General features: G+C 32.9%; 2 protein-coding genes and 1 long non-coding RNA gene across 3 annotated transcripts; all 3 read right to left on the bottom strand.

Annotated features, from left to right (window-relative positions):
* Positions 1-955: 955 nt before the first annotated feature.
* Positions 956-3,520, bottom strand: LOC132733214 (cytochrome P450 2U1-like). The gene is made up of 3 exons (XM_060719814.1): positions 3,463-3,520; positions 1,883-2,017; positions 956-1,605 (listed from the first exon to the last, which is right to left on the bottom strand). Exons 1-3 carry the CDS (start codon positions 3,518-3,520, stop codon positions 1,262-1,264), a joined length of 537 nt encoding a protein of 178 aa, XP_060575797.1. The 3' UTR covers positions 956-1,261.
* Positions 3,521-6,948: 3,428 nt separating this feature from the next.
* On the bottom strand, positions 6,949-8,213 carry LOC132733198 (cytochrome P450 1A1-like). The gene is made up of 2 exons (XM_060719797.1): positions 8,053-8,213; positions 6,949-7,164 (listed from the first exon to the last, which is right to left on the bottom strand). Exons 1-2 carry the CDS (start codon positions 8,199-8,201, stop codon positions 6,999-7,001), a joined length of 315 nt encoding a protein of 104 aa, XP_060575780.1. The 5' UTR covers positions 8,202-8,213; the 3' UTR covers positions 6,949-6,998.
* A 231-nt stretch (positions 8,214-8,444) lies between these two features.
* LOC132733199 (uncharacterized) lies at positions 8,445-14,810 on the bottom strand. The gene is made up of 3 exons (XR_009626141.1): positions 14,733-14,810; positions 9,648-9,746; positions 8,445-8,539 (listed from the first exon to the last, which is right to left on the bottom strand). It is a non-coding gene; the product is annotated as an uncharacterized LOC132733199 (long non-coding RNA).
* Positions 14,811-26,587: the final 11,777 nt, after the last annotated feature.

Genomic DNA, 26,587 nt, shown 5'->3' with positions numbered 1-26,587 from the left:
ATTGATTAGAAATTATAACGAATATTTTAGGCTATCTTCGTCAAATTAAAATGTAACGACTTAAGTACATGTAATACGCTTTTTTCAGGTGTTTTTATAATATTATACAACATTTTTCAGGTGTTTTTATATTACTATACAACATATTTGATTTTTCACTCTTAGACTAGAGGTATTGTTTTATTTTGAGAATCTCACACAACAAGTATCGTTTATTTTGTATTTAAATCCATTATATTAATAGGTTACATTTAAATATATCGTATACGACATTATAATAAATATCTGAAAATTGAATGCATAATCAGGGTACTAATTAGATATAACTATTCTAAAGCTCTGATCAGACTTGCCAAGAAGAAAAAAACTAAACTAAAAACAACAACAAACAAACAAAGAAAATGTATTTTGCTAAATTCAGAATATGTTTACTTTTATGTCGTCAATGACATGTTTTTATGCTTTCCTTGGAAATAAACAATATGCTCGTTTTATTTTTATTGGTTCATTTGTTACAGCTAATTAGGACGTCAACTGATGATGATGATGATGATGTTTGAAACAATGATTTAGCAATAAAACCTGACATGTTTGTGCAGATAAAACAAGTTGAAGACTTAAGCTACAAAAGATAAAGCTATCACGACATATAATGAAATAATAAATTCTGTGTCACAGAGGCTAAATAAATATATTTTACTTTCTCGTCTAATGGAGTTTATTTGAGTTCCATTGCTCATCATTAACATTCAGTGTACTTTCTTTTACAATAGAAAATTGTCCCGGATTAAAATGGACCATTAAAGAAATATTGATACCATTCATTGTAATACAAATTAATGTTACATTATTTTTACATATTATTCCCATTGTTATAAATGACCCTTACTTACACCCATTTGCTAATGAAATATATCCTGTTTTTTCTTCCGTTGTAACTTGAAATGAATTTATTCAGTTGGTTTAATTGTACATCATTGAGTTTTAACAGCTCGTTTTGGTGTTGCGTGAAATGAAAATCAGGTTATATTAACATACGATTACGAAATATGAACAGAGACATATTAAATGTACCAAAATAGCAATCCTGAATACATAAGAAGTGGGAATATATAAAAATAATTTGACCGGCGTAGGAAAATGTTCATGGTCTGCGTATGATTATACATGATATAAATATGCAAACAATATGCACAAACGTCATATTATAAAGCTTTTACCGCCATTTAGGAATATAGAAGCTTTCCTGCTATAATTGAGTCTATAGTCGTTTCTCAACAATGACTTTGTTTGGGTGGTATCTATTTACTAAGTATCCAATTTGTTCCATATTCGGGCACTTTCCAGATACCATTTTCCACTTGTAGCGTTGCATCAAACTTGCAAAGATCAAATGAAGTTCCGGTTTGGCTACAAATTCCCCAAGACAAACTCTCTTTCCCGCCGAAAATGGCAACCAATTCTTAGGTTTAGGCCCAAGTTTACCGTTTTCGTCCAAGTATCTTTCTGGCATAAATCGCTCGACCTCTTCCCATTCATCTGGGTCGTTGTGTAAGGCCCAGTGGTTGATGTTCACAGCTGTTCCTTTAGGAATTTTGTAACCACCTGCAAAACACAGTACACCGTTTCAAACAAGAGAAAATCATTAAATAAATATTGCATGATGAGAAGGTTCAAAATTTCAACGAAACTAAGGAACAAACAATATATTATGCAAAACAAGTTTGGCCTCCAATGATTTTCCCTGTCCTACAGACCGTCATGCCCAGATACTGTATATAAAACTCTAAGACCGGCAACACAAAGAACATCTAAAAATAAATCAAATATTTTTTGTTGTATTAACCGAAACTGGAAAATAGAATTATCAAAAACCGCTCACCAACTTCAGTGTCACAAAGAGTCATGTGTTGTATTCCTAAAGGAACAATTAGTGACAGACGCATACTTTCATGAAGCACAGCTTCTGTGTAACTCAAATTTGGCAGGTCATCAATTCCTGGTAATCTGTCCTTGCCTTTATTTCACCAAAGGAAATAAAAATATATCATTTCTATATGATGTTTTAAGTATCAAATAAAGGACTTAATTTTTATGACTGAGTAATAAATCACAAACCATCTGTACGATACACTGTGAATGTTTATATTATAATGCTGGACAAAATAGTATCTATTTTCATTATATTACTCTCATTGAAAAGAAATCAGAAGAATTGTTGTTGAGACAATAAATGCACCACTATGCAGGGCAAATTAGAGTTGCCATGAACCCGACTTGCATCAAAGGCATGGCTTCTATAAAAAAGTGTTTCCATAATATAAAAACATTAACAAATATTTTCTTATATTCTCAGTTAGCCCAATTATTTAAATTCCGCAAATGAATGACAAAAATATGACTACACAACCATCAATGTACAATTATGGCACTGTATATTCATCATGTTTTATACTGTTAACATGGTCTTTAAATGTGAGAAGTTTTCCTAACGTGCCACAGAAGTATGTTTAGTTGTTTCAAAATCCCTTTATGGATGATAGAATTGATGACTGGATATAACCATCGGTGTTCTTTTTATGAAACTATAAAATACCTAGCGTGACCCTGATCGTTTAGTTACAAACTCATCACAAACTGTTTCTTTACACCAAGGTATTATAAATTTGGTCACAGTATGACAAAAGTCATGGACTGGGCATGGCTATCAATGCACCTCCATGTCATGATGTTTGACATTCAAGTATAAACTTGACCTTAAGGCTACTGAGCTAACTTATCCACTTATCCCCATTACATATCATCATGGCATGCAACATATTTATGCATAGATGCATAGTTATTTTAAGATCCACACATGAATGACAAAGCTTTGCCCCAAAAAAGACAAAATTTTCACAATTGTCAAGTGTGACATACAAGTATGACCCTAACATTTAAACTAGTTTTTTGGCCTATATGCACGATCATGTATTAATCATTTATATCAAATTATTTATAAAAATTCATATCATGACTTTTATCTACAATCTACAAGACTTAGTGTGAACAAACTTGACCTTTGAGGTAGAAACCAAATGCTTGCGCTATGCACGTCGTTCACATCTATGCATAATGATTCTTAAATTCATTCTTCATTTACAGAATTGTTAATCATTTGCTTGTATCAAACGATCTTCAATGCATATTTATTAAACTTTCCTTTGAAGTTTGACCTTGACCTTGAAACTTCAGGCCTAGATGTTGTACTTGACAAATTGTCCAAATGTGCTCAAATCCATCCATAAATGACAATATAGGGGAAAGACTGACGGACGGAAGGACGTTCGCTACAAAAACTATTGTTTGGGGACATTAGTATATTAATAAATGAATTATTTCAAAGAAATATTACATTTCGGGGGAAATGCGATTTTGTTTAAAAAATCTTTAAAGAAAATGTAAGGAATATTATCATCTCACCAACGACCCTGTCTATCTCTTCTTGAACCTTTTCTTGTATATCAGGAAAGGCCACCATGTAAAGTATTGTGCCTTGTAGTGTATACCTTGATGTGTCTATACCAGCTAAAATTTAAACGTACCTATTTTAGATATTGCTCGATATTGTGAGGACTTTAATCTCATTTCGCGACTTTGAACGGGGAAAGTAGGTAAGTTCAGAAACAATATTTTCTAAACTAATGGCTATTTTGATTATCTCAACGGGTTTTAAATATCCAGAGGTACTTCTTGTAGCTCTTAAAGACATCAAAGTAAAACAGGTATTTGTAAAATTGATTAAACTACCTCTAAACGATCGGCTGCTCACTAGAAAATATTGACCTCGATACTGTAGAACCATTAGCAATAATTATATTACCATGATAAAAAAGAATGAATCGAGCAATTTTTATTATTCATAATTCAAGTATGCTTAGTCCAAATTACCGAAGTGTACCGAGTATTAGGTTTTAGTGTACAGAGTATTGCAAAACAGAATGAGCAAATTAGAATGAAAAATCGATATTTTTGTGAAATATTTTCGTCTGTTTATCGATTAGGCCATTTTATTTTGCTGATAATGTACTGTTTATGATATCTATTCAAATATTTCGACTAAACAATGCAGTTTCAGTGTTATTACTGTTCTTTTTCTACGGACAAATACAGAGATTTCATTGAAAATCACACCTCTGATGAAATAAAGTTTAAGCGTGTTAATGAGGATGACATTAAAGTGGGTGCTTATAAGATAACGCCTGAACTTTGTCGGAAGCAGGGTAGAACCATCAAAATTGAAATCAAAATCTTTAAATACATGTCTCAAGAAACTGTGATCAGGAAAACAAATCTCTAAATAGAAAAAAAAAACATATTTAGAGTTTTTTAGAGGGCAAGAGCGCCTTAAGAAAGATATCGATACATTTAGTAAAATATTGGCCCGAGGGCCACTGCCGTCCAAGTATTCCGGTTTCGGCTTTAGGTAAACTTGCCCTGTATCATAACCTTATTATTGCATGTGCTATCCTGTATCATAATCTTATCAAAATTCATTTTTCGGTTTCAGACTGTTGTACCCGCTCGGCAGTCATAACTCATGGCTAATGACTAACACATTTCACGGTCTGCCGTTGCTAGAATACAGGTGTAAAATGACCGAAAGTTACCTTTATATGGATTTCTGGAATAGTAGGAAGTGGGTTGATATCAGATATTGACACACTTGCCCAATACCGGCTAATATTGACAATCTTGAGGCAGCATCAATGCACTTTCAATGCAATTTAATTTCGTTTCTATTGATAGTAAGATATGCAATAATTATTAATAAATTCTGAAAAAGTTGATTCTTTGATAGCAACGAGGACTTTGTAAACACAGGACATTGCAGACTTCTTTCATAATCAGGAATGAAAATCTCACAGTCTATGGATTATTTGCAGATGTTTCCAGTAACGTACATCCGAACTCTGCATATTCTGCACATATATAGTGTCAATAAGTAAACACAATAAGAAATTTTTAGTATTGAATGTGGTAAATGCCCTGTTATTACTCCTCGCATTTACTCGATATTAATTACCAATACTCGTTACACTAAAAAGCAATACTCGTGACACTGACATGTGTATTTATTCTAAAAATGCGCTGTAAACTGGGATTCAATTGTTGATTGAACATATACAACATAAACATTATCATCGTTATCACAATTGATTCGATTCAAGATTTTCTTTTAAATGAAGTATATGCACAAAAACATCAAATTTGACTGATCCGAGCTCATTTATAATGTGAGCAAAGAGACGAATTTTACCCCCTAATTACATTTTAAAGCTATTTCCAACATTGCAGTAACTAGAGAACCTATCGAAGTAGTTGTTTTTCTATAAAATTTATATCAAACAAATTCAAATTGACAAAATATCATGGCTGAACTTACCTTTGTTTCCCGTTCAAAGTCGCGAAATGGGATGAAAGTCCTCATAATATCAAGCAATATCCAGGGTACGGTATATCGCAGATATAATCTTAAACAAACTTCTTAATAAATAAATATGAAACTAAGTTCATATCGTAAAGATTCCTTTCGAGCAGTGAGCATGTAGATCTGCTCTGCCATTGCTTTTCTGATCGAAAAGAGTTTAGGAAAGTAAAAAGCGTAATCCCATTCGTTTTATATCTTATTAAATCCATCGCTCTATTATATTTGACTTTTGACATTTAATGATAGTCTAATGGGCGTTGGATATTTTCATTGTTCATGTAATTACCCCTTAATCCCTCCCTAATTGTGACCAGCATTAGAACATTGGACAGCTTTATTTAGAAAATCATTTGAAAATCATTTTATTGTTGGAAAGAACAAAGAAAATGGCTTCTCGTCATTTGGATTTTAAAGGAAACTCGATGAAGTCGAAAGTGCAAAAAAACAACAACAAAAACGAAAAACAGAAACAAAAAAAGCTTTTTACCAAAGAAAATGTTCGCTATTGTCATTGCTAGACGCTGTTCGGTAAAAGAATTAGCATCGACACCATCCTTCGCCAGCGCCTCTTTACGGGCGAGTATCAGTGTGTCGGTAAAATGACGTATCTTATCTGGAAATGAACACAAGAATTATGCAACAAACTGGCGAACATCTCGGTTTATACTAATGGAACTATATTTCAAGATTTTTTCCGAAAGGAAAATCTGTATATCATAACTGTGATTTTTGTATGATGTCATATTTTAAGACGGTCGTTTTTTACTTTGGTATGTTGATGAGAGAATAAGCATTTCACAGAGTCATACATGTAACTGCAGATGTTCCACCGTGAGAGTGATTGTGGCTGCGGGAGTTGAAACACTTGCCTTTTACTATTGCAATTTTGAATCCAGACTGGAACTTTGAATGTGATAAATTATGATACAAGCTTACAGAAGGCTATAATTGTTTTACTCAAACAGAAGTCTATTGTTAAACTAAAAAGGTCGAGATATTTGAAGCTTGCCGACCTCAGTAAAGATGTTACGTCGCCATAAAACATTGTATATTGTAAGTTTGACTTAAAGCCGCATGCCTCCAGATGAGCAAAATAAAATTGTAAAAGAAATCAACATATGGAAAAATGTACAAAGTTATTTTAAAAGTGAAAATATTCATAATTCAAGATATAATTAACAAGTTGTATACATCTGATGATTGATTTTGCAGTATTTATGACAACATTTTTACTACTTGACTAACGCAATAAGGACGATTTTTCCATATTCGATATTTTTTTGGTAGATTTCGTATATTTTAGGTACCACTTGCAATGGTTTAATTACTTCCATTGTTCACTTGACGATATACTAGTATACTTTGTAATATATCTTGAAAAGTTGCATCCAAATAAGCATGAATCTGGAGGCGCGCTTCTTTAAAGTCTAAACCAAATATTTATACGGTTGGTACTCTGCTATTTATCATTATGATACCTTCATCAAATGTTTCAACCGCCTCCTTTAGTTTGTTTGAAATATAAACATCAAAAACCTCGTGAACGAATTCTTCTAGGGATTTTGTTGCATCTGATTTGTAAATATATTTTAAGTCCCGGAATAAAATCTTCCACTGCTCCAAGTCCAAGCTTATCAAAGAGAAGATCTCTCTTCTCTAGTATATAATGCACCTCTTTATCCTCAAATGTGTACCTTTTGTCAAATGATATGTACATGCCATGCATGAAATATAGTAGATAAAACAGAAACATTGAAGAACAATTAACACTGCAAAATTGTAATTGTGAAAAGTTATTTTTGATTGTGACTGTTGATAGACTACAGTGATAAATAAATGCAATAATTCTATTATTATATCATTAAATATATGAAAAGACATTCATTTAATAATATATGAAATGGTATATAGTATATATACAACACGTTGATTGTATCTGTTTCTCTCCCTTTCCATTTAATTTTGATTTGTTGTCAAACTATACTCGATACTCTTTGACTCTTTAGCGATTTTAGAGGGAACTAAATTCCTGCAGGGACATGGAAAATGATAAAAATGCCCTAGGCTACAGGTCCTTTTCTTTAGCAATGGTATCGTTACTTTATCTTTTCGCTCCTGGACCCACAACCAAAGGTTAATGATTACATTGCATCTTTTCCCACTTACCTAGAGGTAAACTGATAAAAAACCCCAAGTAATCCTTGCATGTATCATTGCTATACACTGGGCATTTAAAAGAACCAAGGGGTCTTTTTAATAAGAGTTAGGACTGGTTCCCGGATTCCTTGATATCTCATAGCTGTCTCTGGAGTCTGCTGAAGAAATGACCCAACTTGAAATAAGCGTTTGCACTTTCCTAGGTTATCCGCCTGGTCTAAAGAAAATCATTCATTCATTCATTCTTCGACGTGCATTACACACCAAAACAATATTCCTATAACAGTTTCTGTTGTTTCTTTAAAAGGCGAGTCATAGTATATGGGGGACAAACGAGAAGCAGAATGTTTTCGGCAAGTGTCATTATCGTTCAAAATGTATATTTTAATAAGAGAAGATGTCAAACAATATAGTAGAGTACATACTTTCCTCCGAAACAAAATCCAGTGAGAATATTACCCACTATAAAGTTGATATATTCTACAGGATCGAATTCACCTTGTAGTTTGTCCACCTCAACAAATGTTGTCTTCATAGCTTCATGAACGCGCGTTTGTAAAGCGTTACCTTTCATGTAATGCCTGTAAAGAGTAAGAAGAGCACTTTATATCTTATCTCGTAGTACATAAGTCATTCGAATCCTTAGTCCATAGATACTTGTGAGGATTTTATGAAATGCTTAAAATATATATTGGCTATGATTATAATTATGCATATAGTGTATTTGGCTCTGCTGGGCAAACAGCTGGTTCTAGAACACAGCTTATCAATAAAGTGAATAACAAATAAATTTTCAAACACTTGACTATAATTTTTACCGTAAAGCATTTGTTGCAATTGCCCTATGAAGTTTCCATGTTGGGCTGTAACTACTGAAAACAATGTCCTTCCCTCCACTTGATAGCTTATCAACTTTGAAAAAGAAAACACAATTATAAATGATGAGAACACATATTCAATGCATGCAAAATTGTGTCGGTTTGAGCGTTCTTTAGGGATTCAGTGTTTCTCCTTTTTGTAATCATATATATGTATAAGAATAAAAAGATTAGATACACATAAAAGATGAATTTGATGTACTAATAAGTAAAATAAGTAACAGTTGTATGACTACATACAAAGCCAAGTTTCTTTTCTTTATGTCGTCAATAAAAATTGACATTGACGAAATTGACATTTAGAACAACCTTGTAGTGATCAGATATTATTGAAGTAAGGGAAAACACCAATTCGTATAAAAAAAACAAATGAGTGTGATTTAGTTATTAGGGTATAGTTCTTTCCAGTCACTTGTTGCAAGCAAAAGTTACAAAGTGACCAATGTCCGGGGAAAACATAAATTACAAGAAATAAATATTTATTCACTAGTCAAATGTTGACTTCAGTGCAAGCAGCGTGCCGAAAAATGGGGAAATGAACTTTTTGTTTTTTACTTTTAATTTTTCTCTGTTGAAAAATGATTGGACATTCCGTGCTGTCAGAGTGATACTCGATATTGTTTATCTCAATGCTAAATAATTAAATTAACAGGGTATCATGTCATAAAGGTATATATTTGATTCCCAGGTGTAAAACCAAATAGTGTTGTTGCGTATACAATAAATATTCAGTTGCCACTTTGTTGGTATACACATGTTTAAATCTTAAATTAATTCTACTAAAACCGGCGCAAAGAGACGCGTACTAAGAAACATTTTACTGAAAACCCATTGAAACGGCTCAATAAAATTTGGCATGCAATATTGTAGATTTAGGGAGTCCGTTTTCTCCATCTTATTTTACCGCGTCATAAAACGTATAGTTTCCAATTTTTATCAAGTTATGGTGCTATATAACGTATTAAACATGTATAGTTTGAGACAATATTGATTTTAAATTGAGACGATAAGGTGTAATTGACCGTCTTTAATAACAGAATAAATTTATAGATATAAAACAAGTGTATTAACTTTAAAATTAAATTGTCAACTTTAAGATAACATACTAACATGGTGTAAAAAAAAACTTGACAATAACTTACCTGATGGTGTCAACATACGCCCAGCAAAATCTGTAGATTTTCTTACAAGTACTTCTAAGGCAGTTTCTATTGTATTCACAGTTATAAAATGTACAGGACCTAAAAAGTACCATGGAGTCTTATATTCAAATGAAAACATTCTAACATTTATTCTTTGATAATTATGATCGATGATGATGATGTAGGTAAACTAGGTAATCATAATGACGATGATTGTGATTATTTGATGATAACATATAGCAACCCTTGTTGTACTCTTACAAATTTCCGTTTGTTTGGTTTAGGTCATATGGAGTCTAAACAGGAAAGTTGATTTTGGCTAACCTCGAGTGTTACGAAAATCAAAGCAATTTAATCCCTTCTTACGATCACGCAGGGTTAAGAAGAAGCTGTACTTTTTACGCCTCAACAATTAAAGGCAACCTATCAGTCATAAAGGGCTTAAAACTCATTGCCCGTTTTTTTTTAGAATTCAATTCTGTGTATGTATATAGTCTATGCTTAATGAGGGCCCATCCAGCAAAATTCTCAAAGAGGACATATTACCAGCAGAAAGACGATCCTCAGTTTAACTTCCATAGGGTATTAGCCAAAGTAATGAATTCTTAGCTGAACGTAGGTCACTGTATAACCGTAGGTGAGAACCTTCACGTTCATTAACAAGTGGCAATAATGAAGGGCGTTAGCGCTGTGGCCATCAAAGGGCACCGCAATTCAAGCCTTCTCTCGTACTTAGAGCTCAAGCATTTAGGAACCTTCTCTAGTTGTCTCTGCCACCTTTTAGTCCATTCCTACCTTCACACAAACTAAGTTGTGCCGCCTTAAACGATGCAGTGGAGCTTTAATCATGTGCATCTTAATGACATGCACGTAGCGAGGGAGGGGATAACGACATTAAGGATATTTAAATCAATGAAGTCAGGGTTGTGTTTATTTAGTGAATCGTTATTTATGTCTTTGAATTGTAAACACGACTGAGCAGAAGATTTAAAAGTTATATATACTACTCAATTTTTGCTCCTGGATGTTCATGGGTTGCAGCTGACGAGCTGATATGTTAACCTGCAGCTCATTCCACACGTGTTCTATTGGATTTAAGTCAGAGTCAGGTGAGCGATTTTGCCAGTCCATGCGCCCAATAGACCCACTCTCTATGTAGTCTCCGACCACTCTGGCCCTATGGGAGCAAGCATTTTCTTGCATTAGAATGAACTGATCGCCGACTGTTCCAGCATTCAACCTTATCTGTTTGTCTAAGATGTTGTCTATGTATCGCTGCCCTGTCAATGTGCTTCTATTAGGACAACCAGTTTGGTTCGTCCATCCCAGCTGATGCCCTCTCACACCATAACTGACCCAACTCCGTAGCTGTCATGCTCAGGAATATTTGCAGCCTGAAACCGGACTCTAGCACGCCTATTTGTGAAGTCTATGCAGAATCTGGACTCATCAGTAAACAGAACGTGTCACCAGTGTTGCATTGTCCACCGTGTATGCTCAATGGTCCATTCCAAACGGGATTGGCGATGTCGTCTCGTCAAGGGGATACCTATGCAAAGTCTTCTTGAACGCGCAGCCTTTACGTATCATTTGCGTGGAAACACGGACCCCGCAGCATTAGCAAGGTCATTTCGAAGAGAAGTTGCTGTCGAAAACCTTGTACGACGTGTCTGAACGACCAAAAACCGATACTGATCTTGTGTTATGACCCTTTGCCGACCTCCAGCATGCCTCCTGGCGGGTGTACCATGTAGCAAGTATCTCTTCCTGGTTCCCGCGATGACGATGTGGTGTAACCCAAGCGCCGCACCAACCTGGCTAAAAGTGGTCCCCTGTTGCATCATCCCTACATACTTCCTGCTTCCGTCAAATGCCGCCTAATGTTTGCCTTCGCCATATCGAAGTGTATGGAACGCCATAGCTGCCTCATGCTATCACATTTTTTTTTATCTTGCCCAGAAAGCGTCTTATTATGTCAAATATAAGAGTTGTAATGCCACTGTAATTTGTCGACTTGTCTAAACATTGCCTTATTATACCTAACAGTAGTCTTATCTCTTTAAAATATGATGTTGACGTGTGTTAAAATTGTTTAATTATTTCAAACAGTAGTGTTATCATGTCAAAATGTATTTTTGGCTTGTCTGAAATGTGCCATATTATGTCAACTAGACGCGCTATTTTGTCAAATTGTGGAGCTGTTTTTTCAAAAGACTGTCTGATCATTTGAAACAGTAGTGTTCATTTGTCGATATTTGATTTTGACTATTAAAAGCACAGCTTTATTTTATAAAATTGCCATGTTATTTTTTCAACTTACGGTGTTAAAATGCCTAAACATTGTCTTATTGTGTCAAACAACTGTGTTAATTTGCCAACGTACACTACTGAATTGTCTTTTTATGTCAAATATTTGAATTATCTTGCCGAAATGGAGTGTTGACTGGGCTAAATCATGCCTTATTATGATAAACTGTATGCTATTTTGTCAAAAAGCAGTTTTGACTGGTTAAAACTCAGTCTTATAAAGTCAAAAATTGCGGTATCTTGTCGAAATGACTGTGGTAATGACTTGTCTAAACTCTTTATTATAATGTAAAACAGAAGTAATTTATCGTCGAACTTTGATACTTTCTTGTAAAACACAGAAACAGTCTTATTATGTCTAATAATTGTGTAAATTTCTTCAAATTTAGTTCTGTCTTGAGAAAGCGCTGTCTGATTTTGCTTAACTGTCCCGTTATCACTTATCGCTCCGCGCGGGCTCTGATCACGTGATACTAAAATATGATAAACAAGATCAACAAGGAAAGGCGGCGTTCAATGAACGCAACCCCCATATGACCCAGCCACATGAACCAGTGGCAAGGAGCCAAGGCGGACCCCAAACAAAAACAGGACAGTGCAAAGACAGAGCACGGACAGGTTAATCATTAAATGATAAATAATTTGTAACTGATTAGGAATTCAAAGAAAAGAATAATCGGCCCACAAAGGGGAAGGGCACAGGAGAACGGGGGAAGGGGGTGGGGGCTGTAATCAAAGAAATAAATTTTGACAACATCGCATCTGGACAGGATAACACGATTATCTGACATAACGAGACGGCATTTAGACATGTTAACGTCATAAACTAGCAAGTCAACGCCACTGTATAACATAATGATAATGTGTTTCAACAAGTAAACACCACATTTGAAAGGGAAAAGAGATACTTTGCCATAAAAGGACAATGTTTAGTAAAAATAACACCGAACCTTGATAAAATAAAATGACACTGACAAAAAGATAGTAATTTTAGACAAGTCATCACCATGTTTCGACAAGATGATATGACTATTTGGCATAATAAGACGAAGAAAGACAAGTTGAATCTGCATTTGGACATAAAAGCATGGCAGTTTGACAAATTAAAATAGTGTTTTAACAGTTCATAACCATAATTTGTAAAGATACCACCATTATTTCACATAATGAAACGGTGTTAAGGCAGGTTAACATAAAGTTTGGATAAAAAAGCACGGTGATCTGAGAAAATAAGGCAGTGTTTAGACATGTCAATACCATATTTCGACAAGTCAACAATACTGTTTGACATAATAAAATAATGTTTACACATGTATGTTATCGTACGTGTCTAAAACAATATGATTATATACAGTAAACATGGTAAAATGACAATATTTGTCGATTGAAAAGTATCATTTATTAAAACAAAATTGGGGAAAAAATATTACTAATCATTATCGTTAATCATTATTATATTAATTTATTAAAACCAAGTATATCTAATGAAATACAATAAAAAGGTGTTTGATAGAAACGTCTTATATACAATCCTTTAGTGAGAAGTGAATAAGTAGACCTGAAGCAGACATAAAAAGTGCCGGACAGTCCGCGTACCGTTTACCGTCGATCCATTTACAGCGCTTTTCACTAACGTCCTTTTATCCTCACACGTTCCTGTGAGACATTTTGTATTCGCCGTTTTTAAATTGAGTGTACCAGCTGAAAACGTGTGTCCTGATAGCAGGATAATTTTCCTTTCTTAATTTTATTATTTTGTATGTATCTGACAGAATATTGCCAATTTGTTGGCACTTTTTACCGATCGCACTAATTTCTGTTTGTTACTGAATGCCGTATTTCTGCATTTAATGACATGACCACAGCTGTTCAAAACTAAATAATTATGTCATCTCGTGACCAAATGATGTCAAATTTAGATATAATGTCACTTCAATATAAATAAAATGTGTTGATTGAATATATGGACAACCAGAGTATAAATTATTGATAAACCAGAAGTACAACTTATTCAGTGTTATTATATTTTTTCTGGTCCTTCGGGATCATTGATACCAGCACTATTAAGTGTTGAGAATTGAGTACCGCTCCAGCCGGTGCTATGGGGCGTGAGGGATGTTGCAAGTATTCATTAACCCTCATGTACAGACTCAATCAAACCGAGTTTGCAATTCTTATGTAATTTGGTTGTGATTAATGCTTGCGAGGGGTCACTTTGTTTCCAGATTTTTTTAGCTTCACTAACTATGTTTATGTGCTGCGCCGGGTGCGTGTTACCATGGTTATTCAATATCACATGAAACGCGCGTTCATCACAATAAAGTAATAAACTTATGCATAAATTGTAGAAAACATTTTACGATTCCTATACATATGAAAATATTCTAAATTTGATGGAATATGAATATGCAAGACTCTCAATGCTTTTTCTTTTTGAAAAACCCTCGTACACCTCATCAAAACATGAAAATATTGGGATGCATGCTTTCCATGCTACCTAGACGAGTTGTAATGGATAAGTCAACACGTATTCATGTCAGGGACTATCTCAAAACATTGCTGAATCAGAATTTTCAAAAATTGGAAAGGAATCTGTTTTATACTTTTGATAATATAATCTGTTTTATACTTGTGATAATATAAAAATTAATTTATAGTGCTTAGAAAAAGCGATTAGAATTTTTCATTCTGTATAACAAATATTACTCAATTCACACGAATAAGTGAAACATACAAAAATATACATTATTCACATTAAATTGGGAAAAAACGCTTTACCTGTGCGAATGGTTACCACAGGTCCATATTTCTTTGACCATTCAAACACTTGTTAAGAAAATCCTTTCGGATCGATTTCTGAAAAAAAAATAGTAGCAACTCATGATCCAGGTGGGATTTTTTGAAAACTACTCAAAAATTAAAACATCTCAATCAAATTTTGAAAAAATAAGTTTTTCAAAATGAAAAAAAAATAAATAAAAAAATAAAAACACTTTTTTAATATATTTTGAATTAAACATTTTGAACAGAATAATTTTGAACAAATTACGCAGTGCATTCCCAACCAGTGGCAGTCCAGGAGGTCCCGGTGGATAATTATATTTCCATTTTTGTAACAACCAGTAAACTACAAGTCCAACAACAAAGCCAACCAGACATGTGCTTGGTATTGAACCGGAAAGAGTGATCCATGACATTTTCCTGTGAAACAAGACAATAATTTAAATATGAATAGTAATTTCCACAACAAATAATAAGTTTGCCAGCTTTGCAAATCTATCATTCTTATCAAAATTAAGTCTGTTCTCTCCGTGAAACAGTGTACAAGATGCTCGTATCTTAACCTAAAGAAAGCTGAATCAAATACCTATAAGTTAGCAAAGATTATGTTTCCTCACAAGACAAGACTGATTAGTTCATGATGAAGTACGGAAAATCGCAGTGTAATCGAGACATTATTTGGAAATGTCGAGGGTTGACCGTAAAAAGAAATACTTTAGAAGTCAACTCTAGATATGTAAAATCTATAAATATGCTTAACCGCAAATTTAAATAATCAAAATATACACTAACATAAGATGAATAATCTTTAACCAAATATGTTTAAATAGGCTATATTTTGGTGCGATAATAACAATTAATTTTATCTCTGAACAATCTGACGCGTAAAGTGGAACATATCTAAAACTACTTATTAATAAGCTATTTTAAAATACGCAATAAATTGAGTGCACCAACTGTAAAATCTCAGGGAAAACATCGACTATATTTGATACAGACGAAATGACATGATAGTGGCCCTTCATCGGCTACCGAGTTTGTAAGTAAATTTCAAACGTGTATAGGAAAAAACACAACCACTTCATTTAATTTGTTTATATTATCTAATATTGAAATATTTATTACTTGTTGAAAAAATTGTGAAGGGTCTTATATTGAATCCGATGCCATATTTTCTTCAATTTTGGAACATTTATGGTTCTATTGAGTGCCCGTGTATGCCTGAAATAAGTTAAAAACGGGCACCTCAAATCATCCTCCATCAGTGAAGATAAAAAAGCCGCCCAATGACCTACAGTGTAGATTCGACGCAAAAAGTACAATAATAAATAAAATAGAAAAATAACGTTAAATCGGGCCGAAGGACCATACTTAGAACAACTTTAGTAGACATGTACTAGACAATGATTCATACCAAGTACCAACGCTTTAAGCTTTAAGGTAAGGTGAATACATCTAAGATTTTGCTATAATTATAATAAAAAACCTTAATCTTTTGTACAGGGAGGGGGCAGTTTTGTAACTTTTAACATCGTTGTAGAGGTCTAAAGAACAATGATTCATGTCGAATATCTAACCCTTACCTGATTTATAGAGGAATTCTGAGTTTGTACTAAATGCATTTAATAAATCCCGGGACAGGACCAATTGAAAATAGGGGGCCATGATTTGAACAAACTTAGGATATACGATACATGACCCCTTGGGCGGGGCCAAATTCAACCTGAAGGCTTTGATTTGAAAAATTTTGGTAGAAGTTAAATTATCAAAGTAAGACAATTTTGAAGTGATTACATTTGTTAACAATATTATTATTTAAAAGATGATTACCAAAGGATCTTTAGTAATAATAGAGAAAAACAGAATGCCTAAAGAAAAGCCCAACACGGCAAAATTGTAAAATGTTGCAGGCTCGGTTTGATTGAGACTGTTCATGGACGGTACTGGAAAGTGCAAGATACCGTCCACGCCCCCTTGCATCGGCTATAGCAGAATTCAACATTTAAACACAAAAATGGTAACATTTTAAATTTAAAAACATCCCCAGATGTGTTCACAGTAGTGTCATGAAAGACGGCGTATGGTCACCAAGTAAAATAATGTGTGTACCCTTAACGAGAAAACAATGGGCGGAACTAAATAAAATGGAATTTTGGAAGGGGATCTGGGGTTATGAAGCCTGCATATCACAGACAAGACGGCAAAAAAACAAATTTAAAAAGCAGGCAACATATCCTCAGTTTGATATAATTTTGATATAATTAAGCGAGTGGTTTAGAAGATGTTGTCAATATAAGTGTGACCGACGAACGTTTTCCTATGTAGACTGTATGAATTTTCTTCTTCTTTTTATTTTATTTGACTTTTAAATCCCATAAGCAACGTATTTGGACCCCGTAAGCAATATTTTCCCTACAAGTACAAGTATGTACGAAATGAACACAGATATTTATGATCCCATAATGTCCGTACGGATAGACGCTGGGAGACGGGACAAACCCTGGTCACAATACAGCCTTTCTGGAGCAGGTTTTGTTCTGCTTAGCTGAATTAGATAACGTTATCATTCAAAGTTTATAAGTATCTATCAGACATTTGCCTTTTCACATTGTAACGAAAACTACTCACACGTTAATATATCCAGCAAATCTGTTTTTACAAAATGCAAATATTTGCACAATAATAAACACAGAACGGTTCACATAATGAAGGTAACATAAGCTAACGTACGGATGTCATTGAGAACACTAAAGAGTTATATAATCGTGATACAGTATTACGTAAACCAAACGATGTCTACTCAACCGTGCAAGTAAAGAATATCAGCAATATAGGCCACGTCTAAAAAATGCAGGGATCATATATTTGAAAATTTAAATAGTATTATAAAAGCTCCTCATTAAAGTTAAGCCTTGGGGATGCAACTTTTTTGAAAATATGTACTTTGTTATTATTTCGCGAGCTAAATATAAACTTTAGTAATTTAATCCTGTGTAAAGAGGAGGTATTTAATTTGGTATTGAATCAGTTTTTGTCTTACGATTTACATAACTGATATTGATAGTATTTTATGAATATTATATTATTCATTGCTGACAGTATTGCTTAATAAATGAATAACTACCACTTATCAAGGAATACTGTCTGTGTTTGAACAATTGGTATTTGTCACCATTCCATTCAAAAAAGAGATTTATTCAAAATACTTTCGAAAAATTGTTTTGACTGGGCTACAAATATCACAGAAGAACAATTGCTCGACAGGGGCATTTATAATTGACAATGCCCTGAACTTTAATGTTGAATTTGACAGAATTATGTACTAAAGACCGGTGGAGACAATTCAACTTCATGAATTCCCGATTTCATTTTTCTGAATTCCCTATTTCATCTTCATGAATTCACGATTTCAACTTAATGAATTTTCAATTTCAACTTTTTCATAAATTTACCATTTCAAATTTCATTAACTCACTATTTCAACTATAGTCATTCACAATTCAAACTTTACAAATTTGAAATTGTGAATTTACTTCAAGAACTCACGATCGTGAAGTTGAAAACATGAATTCATTACGTTGTAATCGTGAATTCATGATTTTGAAATTGTAATTTCGTGTAGTTGAAATGGTGATTTCACGACGTTAAATTATTCGTGAAGTTGTTATCGTGAATTCATTAAGTTGAAAACGTGAATTTATGAATTTTAACTAATTAATTCATGAACTTAATATTGTGAATTCATGAAGTTGAAATCAGGAATTCATGAATCCGAAAAATCGTGAATTCGTAAATTCCGTATGCTGGAAACGTGAATCACGAAGTTAAAATTGTGAATTCACGAAGAAAAAAAAAATATCGTTAATATGACCTAATGGTCTTGACAACTATCAAACACTGAAAATACTCGAGCACACTGTTCTACTAACAGCTTTTTGTTTTTGCAATATTGTTAAATAATAATTCTAAAGAAAAAGTGTACGCCCTTATAAGCTAGTAACAAAGCATGACTAAATTTCCAAATGGTAACAAAATGTGCAGGCTGATAATTTCTTGGGAACGCATAAAACAGTATATAATGAATTCCATATTTAAATGAATACATAAATTTTTTTCTTAATGAATTCTGTAATTTTGGTACCTGGATTCAGTTCATGTTAAAAGATATGTTGAGTTATTACAACTGCTATGACTTATTAAGATTTAAAATGTTATTTCTGTCTTATTTCAAAAAACAAATTTCGAACTATTATGATACATTAAAGAAGTATGAAACGTTCCTTTTTTGCAAATCTCTATAATTGTAGTTTTAGTTCAAAAGATGAACACTGACCTAAATTTGATAGTTTGCCAGAAAACTTGACGATCCTTGGGCAGTGGTTCTTTGTTGCCTTTTGTATAAATAGCTTTGGGACGGACCACAGATGAAAAATACCTAAAATTCCGACAGAAAAAAACTTAGTAATAGGTCCTTTATGTCATACCCGATCAAAAGTTTTGCTGATGTCACAAAATACGATTCAAATTATTTTCTTTCCATTGCCTATTGCTTCGCAGAACAAATTATAGATAACTAACGATTGATTTATAGCGGAAACCAGACTAGTCTTCTGCAATAATGTTGCTGCTTAATATATGATTTAATACGTGTTTGTATACAGCTTTTACTAAAACTTTGCTAATGGAGCAGAGAAGAAACTTATCTATAATATCTATACTTACTAATTAGTCTCATTCTTATTATGAACTGGTCATACGTTTGCAACCTTCTGTTGAGTAGGAAAAGTACCGATAGACTGAGAAGAATGAACAAATTTGACAAAGGAACAGCTAATTGAGACGACATTTCTTTTAAGACGCGATTTTTAATTAAATCGGGGCTTTTCCAAGGTAAAGTGTTCATAATAATGGTTCGTTATCATATGGATCAAAGTGAAATGATAATAGAGCTGAGCAGAAAGTATAAACTGGTGGTATCGGTTCCTGTTAGGTTCGTCGAGAAATGTTTGGTGGGCGAAGAAATGACTGAAGGTGTCCGCCTTTTCCTCATTGTCGTATAAAATATCACTGAGCAGGGGAGATTAGATCATATATGACAATAATGGGAAAAAAACGTTGTCACTGATATATTTGATGTTTAATTGATGAGAGTCTGGGTTGATTTAGCTGTATATTCTGATTTAGCATTTTTAATTAGAGAAACTATCTGATTTCAAAGTTGGCGGAATTTTGGTCAATTCGAAGTTCGATTATGAAGCTTAGTCTTTTTATTATTACGCTTATGTTTAAGAATTAGTCTTTTAATTTAACCTGATATCGACTTTGGTTCCGTATGTCTGATCGTAATTAATTCATTAAGGATATGTTGGATGGAAAATTTATACATGGTATATGTAAATGGAAAGACAAATTGGTTAGTATTATTGTTGCGAATGGTCTGCCAGTCAAATTGTTCCAATTAGTATCTCAATGCATCATAATCTCCTCGGTCGTTCAACAATATTTGACTGGAGTGAGTCGGATTTTTTGGTTAAGAAAATTAAAAACGTGCAAATGTGGGACAATGATAACGTATTTGTTGATCAAAAGCTGGCTCACCAAAAAACCTTAGTAACGAATAACGTATGTTTTCATGAAGAATAAGAGATATGATGGAAGGAGAAGTTTCAGTGAAATGAGTTGGCTCATTGATGCACTGAGCAAATCTAAACTGGTTACAAAGGCATAGGAGTTTACCCGTAGATGCTGGTGTTGCAGAACAGAGGCTAAAGTCACCAAAATAGTAATTTTTTATTTCCAGAATTAAGTGAAAGGTCAAAAGATTGGTCATTTCTAAAATGATACTGTGCATTAGAGTTTGGAGGGCGAAATAAGAGTACAATAAGCATCTTGAGGTTCCGCTTTATGATTATTTCAATCCCCAAAACAAATGTAATATGTAAGAATTTTAAGTCCGCTTGCGAACATAAGCTTAAATTTCTATGACATATAAAATAACGCAACATATTTGTTTCACTGTTTCACTAATATATCAAAGGAATCGAGCTCTGTCGGGATAATTTCTTCTTTCGGTAATAGATTTTTAACATTGTTAAGAAGAATATATAAGTAAATAAGAATAATATAAAAATGATATATATGGAAAAACGAAAGTTCATTCTCTCATTCCGTTTTTTCATAAAACTTATCTTTAATTGACTGTGAAAACTGATTGAAATATGAAAAGCAATTAAACGTTTTCAACTCAGACTATTTAAAATATAATATATAACAATTTGAGTTCGAGGCTCAGTATAATTATGCTGCTGTTTCATTTAGATTTAAATTGACCGTTTACACTTCGATTATTTTGGTGTCATTTTGCCGTTCTTTTTAAACAATTTCAGTTATCGATTATAAATTGAGTTTTTTTTTCGGATAGAGTAAATGCACAGTACTTGAATTGCAGGTTCCCATCAAAACATAGCTAATTCGTACATCATTCAATTTGAAACAATCCTAACTGTACCATTTACCCCTCTTTCAAAAGAAATGCATTTGTATCATATTTAAAGTTTGGTATAATATTTGATAAATGTATATCGCCAAAAAATGACCGTTCAACTTCATTTATTTTGGTGTCATTTTGTCTTTCTTAATCATTTTTATTTATCGAGATATAAATTGGACATTATATATAAATTTTATCAATGTAAAGGACTCATTATCAAGTTTGTGTTTTGTTCACGTGTCATATTTCTGTTATTGCTTTTGGAATTGTAGACTTATTTCTTTATATATACACTCTACACTTTTAGTAATGAATTAAGTGATTGAAAAAAGCGTCGGTTAAAAAAAAACCCAAAACAATGAAAACAACCACCCACAGTCAATCAATAAATGACTGTTGGTTTTCCTTGTTCTTTTAAGTTAACTTGATACAGATTTAAATCTGAAACATCATTTCTTCTTAAGTGTTAACGCTTTCGTACAGAATACCGTGAAATATAATAAAAGACATTACATTGCTGAATCATATTACAGTTGCTTGTTTCTGTTGTTACAGCTTTTAAGTAAATTTCCAATGTCGTGTATGCACTAAATAGTCTTAATATATTTTCTTCAGTTCCTTTTCGTTAAATGAACACTACTTTTCCAAGTGCATTTTTATTGTTTGTTTTTATTGACTGACTGAATGATTGTATAGGCCTTGTTACTTTCTTTCAATAGTTTGAAAATAAAATTACAAACATCACATTTTTACGAGGCGTTGTTTTTACCTAGAATATATGTACGTTACAAGGTTTAATGTACAATGACTAAATGTCGACAGTGATATATAATTAACAAATTTTAAAGAACCTAACTGAGATTCTCATCAATCACTACTACATTAAAAAACATTCGGAGTGTCTCAATTTTGAAAAAAAAAACAGCTTCTATTTGTTTTAACAGCGTCTATCCCGGAAATCTAATGGATAGACTATCACATAAATAAATAAATACTTAAACGGAAATTATTCGTCTAGCAAGACTGATATAGGGTATAGCAACCGATCACCATATATGTCCTGTACTCGTTTTATCATGATTTAATATGTTAATGTGCACATCATGATGTCAAATACCTTAATTGAAGTGCTTAACTGACATAAAATATGATAGAATCTTTATTTAGTGAAGGTAACAAACAAAATTTACAGAAAACGTGAATATGTAAAGCTATTTATTTTCTGTATGGCTTTCTGATTTGACAATAACAACGAAAACAATAAACAATTATTCGGCTGCAAAGCCGCCGAATCGGATATGATTTTGAATAAGACGCATGATTTACTGCAGAATGACACGATTTATTTTGCGAGTCGTCAATAAAAACAGTATATAAAAAACATTAACATACATACATAAGCTTTTCACTTCATGACCAATTTTAAATGTCTCGCTTTATTGCAAGATATTTTTATTTACATTTTACTTCAAAGGACAAACATTCCTTATTTTCTGTATGCTTTCTGAGTTGACAAAAACAACGAAAACAAAAAACAATTATTCGGCTGCAATAATTCAATACGACTCCTGTGTAGTCTTCTTTTACAAACAATGGACTGTGCAACTGCTTGTAGTTTAACAAAATTTACATGTATCCGACATTATACCAAACTTTTAATATGATAAAAATGCATTTCTTTTGTGAAAATGGACAAATATCATACAGATACAGTTAGCATTGTTTCAAGTCAATTGTAAGTCAATGAATGATTAACGAATTAGCTATGCTTTTGCGATATATACCATAATCATAAAGAAAAATCGGACCACGGTGATGAAAAGGCGAAATTATAATAATGGTAAAATGTCGACACCGCAACACACCCCGATTTGAAAATTGGATGTAATGTTGTGTTTAACCATGATTGAAATTCAGATTTTCACCATCGTGGATTCGTTATTTCGACTTTTCACCATCGTATTCTCGTGTTTTTGTTTTTTCGAGTATGTGTGTGCCGCGATGGCCATAACTGGACACCGTGCTGATTTGGTTTAGTTTAAGTTGGCTTGAATATTATGATATTATTAATTTAAAAGTGAAATATGGATATTATTCATAAGCAAAGAGGTCTCCCGTAGAATAATTGAAATTATAATTATTATTATTTTACATCTTGCAAAATAGTTTATTATGTTTCTGACTATTTATGAATTGTAATAGTAGTTTCGCATTTTGGAATAGACTTCTGTTTGTAGAATCAAGACTGTGCCGGCGTCACTTCTTAGATCTTACAATTTAGTAGCTTCGGAATAATCTTGAATGACTTCACGTTAATATTTCGAGACTCACACCTCCAAAAGGTTATTTGACTCTCCTATTGCCCTCCTAACTCTAATGCCCACTATGACCTTAAAATCGAACAATCTTTGGACCTTGCGTAATTCTTGGAATCAAAACATTACTTTCTTTCATGACTTGAACCGCAATCCTGCCACGTAAACTCCTATACCTTTATGACCAGTTTTGGCTGGCCAAATGAGCCACTCAGTTCACTAAAACTTCTTCTTGAATCATATATCTTATTCTTCTTAAAATACGTAGTTGGGTATAAAGTGGTGTTGGTGAACCAGCCTTTGATCAAGAAATGTGTTATCATTTTCCCCACATTTGCATTTTTTAAATTTACAAAACCAAAATGTCATGCTCACTCCCGTGAGATATGGCTGTCTGAAGGAGGAGATTATGATGCATTGAGATAGAACAATATGATTGGCAGGGAATTTGCAACAATGGGTCTTAATACAATGAAGCTAAAATTTATAACCATCAGACCTACTTAACTTAAGTGACAATAAGGTAAATTTTAACGACTAATTTGTAAAAGTCTTTTCAAATTGGCCAAGCTTCAAAATCGAACTTCGGATTGGTAAAAAATCCGCCAACTTTTAAATTAGACAGTTTTCCTAATCAAAAATGCTATATAAGTGGTCCACAGTACAAACAATTATCTTCCATTTTAATCACAAAATATCTGTTCATTCTCTGCTCAATGTCTCAGATATTCTATACGACAATAAGGAATTGGCGGTTTACTTCAATCATTTTTTTTCGCCCACTAATTTTTTTCCCAACCTGATTGGTCGATCATTTATAATAATTCCTTCCATGAAGCCTTAGACAATGGCAAGACAACAAGAATGTTTTTTTTGTGACATCAGCAAAACTTTTGATCAGGTATGACACAAAGGACTTATTACTAAATTGTCATCTGTTGGAATTCATGGTGTTTTTCTTTTATGGTTCCAAAGTTATTTATACAACAGACAACAAAGAGTCACTCTGATGGTACATCAATAACGTATTTTATCAAAATTAAGTCATTAAATAAATCATCTTTTGAATTAAAATAATATTTAAACAGATTTGCAATTAAAGGAACGTTTCATACTTTTGTTATATATCATAAAAACTTGAGTTTTTGACATAAAAGAGAAATAACATCTGAAATTTAAAGGGATAGCCGTGATATTAACTTAACATTTATGAAAAACTAGATCCACACGCCAGAATTGATTTTAATGTGCTTTTATAGACGTTCTTATCTTACTTTTATTAGAAAATTGTAAGGAAATAATCAAAATTTTGTTACCATTGGGTAATTCAATCATGCTTTGTTACAAGTTATTAAAGGATGTGAAATTTTTTTATGATAAATTAACAATATTGCAAAAACTAAAACTGTTACAAGAAGTAAGACAGCGTGCTCGAGTAATAGTAAAACAAGACCCTGGAGTCAGATCAACGAAAAAACGATAGAGACATTACAACTTCAAGATTTCCAGAGTTCATCTGTACTTATTCACAAATTTTGACTTCGTGAATTCACGTTTTTAACATAACGGAATTCAAGATTTCAGCCTCGTGAATTCACGTTTGAAACTTCACGAATTCAACAATTCACGATTTCAACTTCACGAATTCAAGATTTTATTTTTATGAATTCACAATCAACTTCAGAAGTACAACGTCGTGAACTCACGAATCCAACTTTACTCTACGATTTCAACTTCACTTGTTCTTAAATCAAATAACATTTCGAGAGTTTTTTTTATATAAAACTATTGTATGTAGAACAAAAGGTAACAAAATTTCCATGGTTTAAACACAGACACTTTTCCTTGATAAAAGGTGTTGTTTAACATTAAGAAATATTGTCAGTAATAAAAAACTCAAAATATTATGAATTTCAAATGATTTAAACCGTACGACAAAAACGGATTCAATTCCCGATTAAAATACCTCCTTCAAACACCAACATAAATATACCTCTTCAACATGAATAGTTTAGCAAGCAAAAGAATAAAGAAGTATATAAGTAACATCTTGATAAATAACTTTTAAAATATTATTTAAATCTTCCAGTATATGATCCCTGCATTTATGCACTTGGGATGATTGCATGGTGTATGCATAAATTATTCAGATTATATCAACTGTACACGGTTGAGTGGACATCGGTTGTGTTCCGTATAACTGTATCTGTACACGATTATATAACTCTTAAGTGAACGTGTAGGCAGTGAACCCGTACGTTGGTTTAAATTATACTTTATAATTCGACTTCCATTAGTCTGTTCAGTGGTTATTATTGTGCAAAATCAGATTTGTTGGATATATTATTATGTAAGTACTGACAAACCAAATGTCTGAAAAATACTTAAGTTAATAATCTTTAAACTGCAACGAAATCTTCTCCTTATTCCAAATCAGCAGAGAAAACCTTCTCAAAAAAGGTTTATTTAGATCACCCTTCATCATGTATTTCGGCGTTTAATCGTTTGGATCCAAGTGACATTATGTGATGAATATTAGAAATCATTTCGTACATACTTGTTCTTTTAGGGTAAAAATGTTGCTTATGGAGTTTTTGTGATCACATAACTCAAAAGAAGAAAACCCATAACGTCAACACTTAATGATCCTTTGATAATCATCTTTTAAAGTTTAATTAATAAAAACATTGATTTCATTTCTGATCAGGATTGTCTTACTAGACATTTAATATGGACCAAGTCTATTGAGCTTCTCTCAACGTTTTTTCACTCAAAGCCCTAAGGTGAAATTTGGCCTCACTTAAATCATAAGCCAATGTCTAATAGACATCTTCTTAATCATAGCTCTCCTACTGCTCTTCATTGGTCCTGTCCAAGGGATCCCTGTTTTTTTTTAATGCATCAAGTAAAACTTTAAATTCCTCTTTAGATCAGTTTAAAGTTAGATATTGCACATGAATCGTCTTTCTTTAGACCTCTGGAACGTTGTTTAAAGTTACAGCTCTCTTTGGGCAAATTTTGCTTTGCACAGAGGTTATGACCCTACT

Source organism: Ruditapes philippinarum, unplaced genomic scaffold (assembly GCF_026571515.1).
Source record: "Ruditapes philippinarum isolate M1 unplaced genomic scaffold, ASM2657151v2 ctg3712_1_1_1_1, whole genome shotgun sequence".
NCBI classification, from domain to species: domain Eukaryota; kingdom Metazoa; phylum Mollusca; class Bivalvia; order Venerida; family Veneridae; genus Ruditapes; species Ruditapes philippinarum.
Note: the sequence above shows the minus strand (reverse complement) of the source record. Positions and strands in the feature narration are given on the sequence as shown.